Raw genomic sequence first — 8,462 nt, 5'->3', positions numbered from 1 at the left:
AAAAAAAAAATACAGAAATTAGCCAGGCATGGTGGTGTACACCTGTAATCCCAGCTACTCGGGAGGCTGAGGCAGGAGAATTGGTTGAACCTGGGAGGTGAAGGTTGCAGTGAGCTGAGATCTCATCACTGCACCCCAGCTGGGGCAACAGAGCAAGATTCCATCTCCAAAGAAAAAAAGAAAAAAGGCTGGGTGTGGTGACTCACGCCTGTAATCCAGCATTTTGAGAGGCGGAGGTGAGCAGATCACAAGGACAGGAGTTTGAGACCAGCCTGGCCAATATGGTGAAACCCCATCACTACTAAAAATATAAAAATTAGCTGGGCATGGCCGGGCACGGTGGCTCAAGCCTGTAATCCCAGCACTCTGGGAGGCCGAGACGGGCGGATCACGAGGTCAGGAGATCGAGACCAACCTGGCTAACACGGTGAAACCCCATCTCTACTAAAAAATACAAAAAATTAGCTGGGCGAGGTGACGGGCGCCTGTAGTCCCAGCTACTCGGGAGGCTGAGGCAGGAGAATGGCGTAAACCCGGGAGGCAGAGCTTGCAGTGAGCTGAGATCCGGCCACTGCACTCCAGCCTGGGCAACAGAGCTGGACTCCGTCTCAAAAAAAAAAAAAAAAAAATTAGCTGGGCATGGTCACGGGTGCCTGTAATCCCAGCTACTCGGGAGGTTGAGGCAGGAGAATTGTGTGAAGCAGGGAGGCGGAGGTTGCAGTGAGCCTAGATCATGCCATTACACTCCAGCCCGGGCGACAGGGCAAGACTCCCGTCTCAAAATAAATAAATATAAAAAAATAAATAGAGGGCCAATAATGAGACATTACCTAAAAGCTGTGAAACCCACAGTTCTAAAATGGCATGTGATGAGATTATCAATAGGAATTTCCCCACATACTCATTAGAGACTGATTTCCCATTCTTTCCCAATGTTGAGCCACAACAAGGAAATGAAGAACCAACTACTGCAGCCAGCAGGCAGAAGTTTCGAGGACAGAGCAGAAGCAGGACATCAAGACAAATTTAGGAAAATGGCTGAGATGCTCGCATCATTACAAATGGTGTGGCTTCCTTGTGTCTATCAGAACATAAACAAAACTCTTTTTACTTCTAGCCCAACTCTAATATCAAGGTCCCTCACCAGGCTGGGCATGGTGGCTCACGCCTATAATCCCAGCACTTTGGGAGGCCAAGGTGGGAAGATCACTTCAGCCAGGAATTCAAGACCAGTCTGGGCAACATGGCAAAACCCCATCTCTGCTAAAAACACAAAAATTAGCCAGGACTGGTGGCACGTGCCTGTGGTCCCACCTACTTGGGAAGCTGAGGAGGGAGGATCATTTAAGTCCAAGAGGTTAAGGCTGCAGTGAGCCATGATTGTACCACTGCACTCCAGCCTGGGCTGACAGAACAAGACCCTATCTTAAAAAAAAGGTCCCTCACCCAAAGCTTTCTTTTTGTGACACTACCGGCCAAGGGACCCAAACTTACTTGTCTGGAACAATCGCTGAAAGAACAAATATGAGAATGATAATATCAAGACTGCCCTTGGGCACTGGGTAACTCTTCCCTTCATCACACAGGTCGTGAACAAAGGCAAAACACCGTGAAGGATCATATTCTGGATTTGTCTGCAGACAGGTGGAAGAGATAAGTACGTTAGAAAATATTAACATAGCCTAAAGAAAAGATTATCTTGTTTTAAATTTTAAATGTAACTGCTGCTACTTCACAAAGAGGGATGTATTTCTTTTTTCTTTTTTTTGAGGCAAAATCTCCCCATATTGCCCAGGCTGGCCTCAAACTCTTGGGTTGACACAACAGAATCTCCTGCCTCACCCTCCTGAGTAGGGGATATATTTCTAATCATTATATAGATTGGTGAAAAAGTAGTTGTGGTTTTTGCTATTGAAAGTAATGGCAAGGGCGTGGTGGCTCATGCCTGTAATCCCAGCACTTTTGGAGGCCAAGGTGGGCGGATCACCTGAGGTCGGGAGTTCGAGACCAGCCTGACCAACACGGAGAAACTCCATCTCTACTAAAAATACAAAAAATTAGCTGGGCGTGGTGGTGCCCGCCTGTAATCCCAGCTACTCTGGAGGCTGAGGCAGGAGAATCACTTGAACCTGGGAGGCAGAGGTTGCAGTGAGCTGAGATCACGCCACTGCACTCCAGTCTGGGCGACAGAGCTAGACTCCATCTCAAAAAAAAAAAATTAAAAAAATAAAAAAAATTAGCCAGGTGTGGTGGCGTGTGCCTGCAGTCCCAGTTATACAGGAGGTGGGAGAATCACTTGAGCCCAGGAGATCAAGGCTGCAGTGAGTACCACTGCACTCCAGCCTGAGTGATTGTACCACTGCACTCCAGCCTGAGTGATTGAGACCCTGTCTCAAAACAAAGTACATGATTTAAAATAACTCCCAACTAGAAAATATTACACAAACCATAGAATTCTTCAGGAAAATCTATTTCTGTAGATGTAGAAAATTTAAATGTACTTTGTTAGCAAAAACTGAAGATAGGCTTCAATATTCATTTGGTCTTTAACTTCATGAATAATTCCAAAAACATGGCACTACCAATCCTGAACCTGCCCTAATAGCATTATACATAATTGTAACAGACACTTTTTTTTTTTTTTTGAGACAGAGTCTTGTTCTGTTGCCCAGGCTGGAGTGGTGTGATCTCGGCTCACTGCAACCTCTGCTTCCTGGGTTCAAGCAATTCTCCTGCCTCAACCTCCCCAGTAGCTGGGATTACAGGTGCACGCCACCACATCCTGCTAGTTTTTTTTTTTTTTTTTTTTTTTTGAGATGGAGTTTCGCTCTTGTCACGCAGGCTGGAGTGCAATGGCATGATCTTGGCTCCTACAACCTCCACCTCCCAGGTTCAAATGATTCTCCTGACTCAGCCTCTCGAGTAGCTGGGATTACAGGCACCTACCACCATGCCTGGCTAATTTTTGTACTTTTAGTAGAGATGGGGTTTCACCATATTGCCCAGGCTGGTCTGGAACTCTTGACCTCAAATGATCTGCCCGCCTTGGCCTCCCAAAGTGCTGGGATTACAGGCATGAACCACTGCGCCTGGCCTAGTTTTTGTGTTTTTTAACCTACAGACAGGGTCTCACCATGTTGGCCAGGCTGGTAAGTAATCCACCCACGTCAGCATCCCAAAGTGCTGGAATTAAAGGTGTGAGCCACCACACCTGGCCAATTGTAACAGACACATTTTTTTTTTTTTTTGAGATGGAGTCTTGCTCTATTTACCCAGGCTGGAGTGCAGTGACGCCATCTCGGCTCACTGCAGCCTCTGCCTCCTGGGTTCACACGATTCTTCTGCTTCAGCCTCCCAAGTAGCTGGGACTACAGGTGTGTGCCACCATGCCCAGCTAATTTTTGTATTTTTAGTAGAGACGGGGGTTTCACCATCTTGGTCAGGCTGGCATCGAACTCCTGACCTCGTGATCCGCCGACCTCGGCCTCCCAAAGCGCTGAGATTATAGGCGTGAGCCACCGCGCCCGGCCATAACAGATACATTTTAAGACATCTGCCTTCAATGTCCATCTTCTCCAAATATGTGAGTTTGTTTCTCATTGGCCAAAAGTGATTCAAACAGGGCTGCTGTATTTACCAGTTAGGTTGTGTTAACTAGACTTTCCAGGGACTTCAGAACTGGGACACAGTCATTTTAGTGAGGCACCATGAACCCCTGAAGAGGGTGAATTTGTAAGGGACCGGGAGGAGCAAGCACGTTGGAGCCACGTGCAAAACCAGGAAAAACTGACTAGAGAAAGCTGGTATGCAAAGAGGGAAAAAACAAACGGGCCCTGGGCAATGAGAGGTAAGACACCAGGAACTTGGGGCTGTATTTTGTGCCGTTAGGTTCTATGACATTCTCCTTTATTGCTTTGAGTTTGTCTAGATGTTTCTGTTACTTGTAACTCAAAGAACCCCAATGGAATCGTCTATCAGGATCGCCTGAGCCCAAAAGTTCAAGGCTGCAGTGGGCTATGATTGTGTCACTCTACTTCAGCCTGGGCACACAGTGAGACTCTGTCTCAAAAAAAAAAAAAAAAAAGGTGAAGTCTGAAGATGTGACTGAATTGCTGCAATCTCATTGCTGCTTCTGTTTTAGCCTTCCTTCCTTCCTTCTTTTCTTTACTTCCTTCCTCCCTTCCTCCTTCCTTCCTTCCTTCCTTCTTTCCCTCCTTCCCTCCCTTCCTCCCTTCCAGTATCCTTATCTGTAAGGAGTTGCTTCTTATGGGCAAAGAAAGTGGTTTATTGAGATCAAATCTACTCTGGTAAAGATGCTGTGAACATTGTTTTGAAATGGCAAGAAAGGTTTTTTGTTTTGAAATGGCATCAAACTTAGTTGATAAAGCAGCAGCAGGGTTTGAGAGAATGGACTTCACTTTGAAAGCTCTACTATGGGCAAAATCCTATCAGCATCGCATGCTACAGAGAAATCTTTCATGAAAGGAAGAGCCAATTGATATGGTAAACTTCACTGTTACCTTATTTTAAGAAACTGCCACTCACCCCAGCCCTTAGCAATCACCACCACAGCCCTCGGCAACCACCACCCTGATCAGTCAGCAGCCATCAATATCAAGGCAAGACCCTCCACCAGCAAAGATGACAACTTGCTGAAGGTTTAGATGATTATTAACATGTTTCAGCAATGAACTATTTTCTTTGTCTTTTTTTTTGAGATGGAATCTCACTCTGTCACCCAGGCTGGAGTGCAGCGGGCTCACTACAACATTTGCTTCCCCAGTTCAAGTGATTCTCCTGCTTTGGCCTCTTGAGTAGCTGGGACTACAGGTGCCCACCACTATGCCTGGATAATTTCTTGTATTTTTCTTTAGTAGAGATGGAGTTTCACCATGTTGCCTAGGCTAGTCTTGAACTCCTGATTCCATCCGCCTCAGCCTTCCAAAGTGTTGGGATGACAGACGTTAAGCCATTGTGTCCGACCAATAATGTATTTTTATTTATTTATTTTTTGAGATGGAGTCTTGCTCTGTTGCCTAGCTGCAGTGCAGTGGCGCAATCTCGGCTCACTGCAACCTATGCCTCCTGAGTTCAAGCGATTCTCCTACCTCAGCCTCCTAAGTAGCTGAAATTACAGGTGTGCACCATTTTTTGTATTTTAGCCCGGCTAATTTTTTTGTATTTTTAGTAGAGACGGGGTTTCACCATGTTGGTCAGGCTGGTTTTGAACTCCTGACCTCGTGATCTGCCCACCTTGGCCTCCCAAAGTGCTGGGATTACAGGCATGAGTCACCCCACCAGCCTGTAATCATATTTCATTGGTTTATGCAATTGTGTATTAAATTTAATAATCACAACACAAGTGTAAGCTATCATTCGAGACCAGCCTGGGCAACGTGGTGAAACTCTTCCTTTCACTTTAACACACAGAGGACACTGTAGAGTATGAAGTGGCCTAATTGCAATATTGTGTCTTAGAGAACAGGGAGACCTGAGGAGAGGGAGAGAAATGGGGGAATGGCCGGTTGGTGGAGCAGTCACAACACATGCATTTGTTAAGTTGACCGTCTTACACAGATGTGATCTGTGGAACCCCAAACCAAGTACAATAGTAACATCACACGCTATAACATACTAATAGTAAAAGAGTCTGAAATATTCTGAGAATCACCAAAGCATGACACACAGACACTAAGTGAGCATATGGTGGTGGAGAAATAGCACTGGTAGGCTTGCTTGATGCAGCCTTCAATATATGAATGGATACCACATCTGTACAGTGTGATAAAGTGAACTGCAATAAAACAAGGTATGCTTGTTATCAGTAAATCTTTTACTTTTAGACCATAAGAAAACAGACCATATAATAAGAACACAGCCAGAGACCTTGATTTTTAGGAGAACCTTTTCCCTTTAATCAGTGGAAATTCCCAATAGGAGCCATTGTACTCACCTGGACCAGTTCTATAGCTGTGGAAGAAAAATCACAGCAGTAAACAAAGAGTCCTGGGTCACTGAAATGGGCAGAAAAGACAGAACAATGAGACTACAAATTGAGCTATGTCTACTCTCATTCTTGTATAGTAGAGTTAAAACACCAAATAGGAAAAACCATCATTCATTCAAATAAACTGTATCTATTAGTCACAACATATTTCATTTTGGTTAAAATCCTTTTTGAATTATATCCTTTTGGAGGCTGTGTGGACATAGCTAATATGAAGTTTATAAAACAACCAGTGAGTTTCAAATCAATGTCTTCTCTTTTTCCATCTACAGAAATTCTACTTTTCTCTCAAATGAAACCTTGCTCGATAGCACCACAAGAATTCTTTTTTCTCTGCTCTGAGCTACCTTGGCACTTTCTCCACACCAGGAACACATCTGTACCTGTCCGTTGGCCCCCACCACATAGCGGGTGAGTGCTGTGACAGCGGAGATTACACCTCTCGCTTATTAGTTCACCAAACACTACTGAGGGTCCACTATGTATTGGGTATTATCTTATATGCTGAGGAGATAAAGACAAACAACACAAAATCCCTGTGCTTATTTTTCTTGGTATCCTCACTATCTAGCACAAGTCTCAGCACAAGGTAGCAATACAAAAAATGTAGATTTTAAAACCATCAAAATTGCTTCCATTATGAAGCACATTATATATTTATTCTGAAGACATCAAAATACAAAACAAATTGTAATGCCAGAATTCTTTTTTTTTTTGAGACCGAGTCTTGCTCTGTCACCCAGGCTGGAGTGCAGTGGCCGGATCTCAGCTCACTGCAAGCTCCTCCTCTCGGGTTCATGCCATTCTCCTGCCTCAGCCTCCCGAGTAGCTGGGACTACAGGCGCCCGCCACCTCACCCGGCTAGTTTTTTGTATTTTTTAGTAGAGACGGGGTTTCACCGTGTTAGCCAGGATGGTCTCGATCTCCTGACCTCGTGATCCGCCCGTCTCGGCCTCCCAAAGTGCTGGGATTACAGGCTTGAGCCACCGCGCCCGGCCCTATTTATTTTCAATCCAAGGTTGCTTGAATTCTCGGATACAGAACAGGTGAATATGAAGGGCTGAGAGTATTACTTTTAAAATCAGAGTCCTTAATTGGGATCTGAGGATAGAACTGTATTTTAAAATAATTGGTTTTCTCTATTTTACTTCATATACTTAAAATTAGCCCAAGATAAATCTATATAGAGATCCATGCATTTGTAGAGTAGTAGTTGCTTAGGGCTAGAGGCTGGGGGAAATCGGGAAATGGGGAGTAATTGCTGATGGGTATGGGGCTTCTTTTTGGGGTGATGAAAATGTCCTGAAGCTGACTGCAGCAATGGCTGCACAATTCCATGAATTAACTTAAAACCACTGTATTATGGTCGGGCGTGGTGGCTCACGCCTGCAATCCCAGCACTTTGGCAAGCTGAGGTGGGTGGATCACAAGGTCAGGAGTTCGAGACCAGCCTGGCCAACACAGTGAAAACCTGTTTCTACCAAAAATACAAAAAATTAGCTGGGTGTGGTGGCGGGCGCCTGTAATCCCAGCTATCGGGAGGCTGAGGCAGGGGAACTGCTTGACGATGGGAGGTAGAGGTTGCAGTGAGCCAAGATTGTGCCACTGCACTCCAGCCCGGGCGACAGGGCAAGATGCTGTCTCAAAAAAAAAAAGAAAAAAAGAAAACCAACCAAACAAAAAAACCACTGTATTACACACTTTGTATCTCCAAAAAGCTGTTATATATAAAAAGAAAACAAATGAAAAATACATTAGCCTGAGAAATGTTCCAAAGACTTTATCAGATACATTAAAAAAATATTAAGAACCCTGGCCTGTGCAACATGGCGAAACCTCGTTTCTACAAAAAAGACAAAAATTAGCAGGGGTGGTGGCACACACCTATTGTCTCAGCTACTTGGGAGGCTGAGGTGGGAAGATCAACTGAGTCCTGGAAGGCTGAAGCTACAGTGAGGTGTGATGACCACTGCATTCCAGCTTGGGTGACAGAGAGCCTGTCTCAAAAAAAAAAAAAAAAAAAAAAAGGCAATAGGGTAACTCAAGAAACATAAAAAGGCTGTAAAGACTGCAGAGTGGGCTGGGCATGGTGGCTCACGCCTGTAATCCCAGCACTTTAGGAGGCTGAGGTAGGTGGATCACCTGAGGTCAGGAGTTCGAGACCAGCCTGGCCAACGTAGTGAAAGCTTGTCTCTACTAAAAAAATACAAAAATTAGGCTGGGCATGGTGGCTCATGCCTGTAATCCCAGCACTTTGGGAGGCCGAGGTGGGTGGATCATAAGGTCAGGAGATTGAGACCAGCCTGACCAAGATGGTGAAAGCCCATCTCTACTAAAAATACAAAAAATTAGCCGGGCATGGTGGTGGGCACCTGTAGTCCCAGCTACTCAGGAGGCTGGGGCAGGAGAATGGCGTGAACCTGGAAAGTGGAGCTTGGCAGTGAGCTGAGATTGT

The 8,462-nt window shown here is 45.1% G+C and overlaps 1 protein-coding gene across 2 annotated transcripts in view; it reads right to left on the bottom strand.

Annotated features, from left to right (window-relative positions):
* The window catches only part of METTL2A (methyltransferase like 2A), a 24,535-nt gene that overhangs the window by 8,421 nt on the left and 7,652 nt on the right, over positions 1-8,462 (bottom strand). For both annotated transcript variants that reach the window (XM_011947908.1, XM_011947909.1), the window contains 2 exons: positions 5,954-6,014; positions 1,495-1,634 (listed from right to left, as the gene is read on the bottom strand). In XM_011947908.1, the coding sequence (XP_011803298.1) occupies positions 1,495-1,634; positions 5,954-6,014 (201 nt within the window). The remainder of the gene's footprint in view (positions 1-1,494; positions 1,635-5,953; positions 6,015-8,462) is intronic.

Source organism: Colobus angolensis, unplaced genomic scaffold (assembly GCF_000951035.1).
Source record: "Colobus angolensis palliatus isolate OR3802 unplaced genomic scaffold, Cang.pa_1.0 Scaffold271, whole genome shotgun sequence".
Classification (NCBI taxonomy): Eukaryota; Metazoa; Chordata; class Mammalia; order Primates; family Cercopithecidae; genus Colobus; species Colobus angolensis.
The sequence above is the reverse complement of the archived record's forward strand: the minus strand, read 5'-3'. Positions and strand labels throughout refer to the sequence as shown.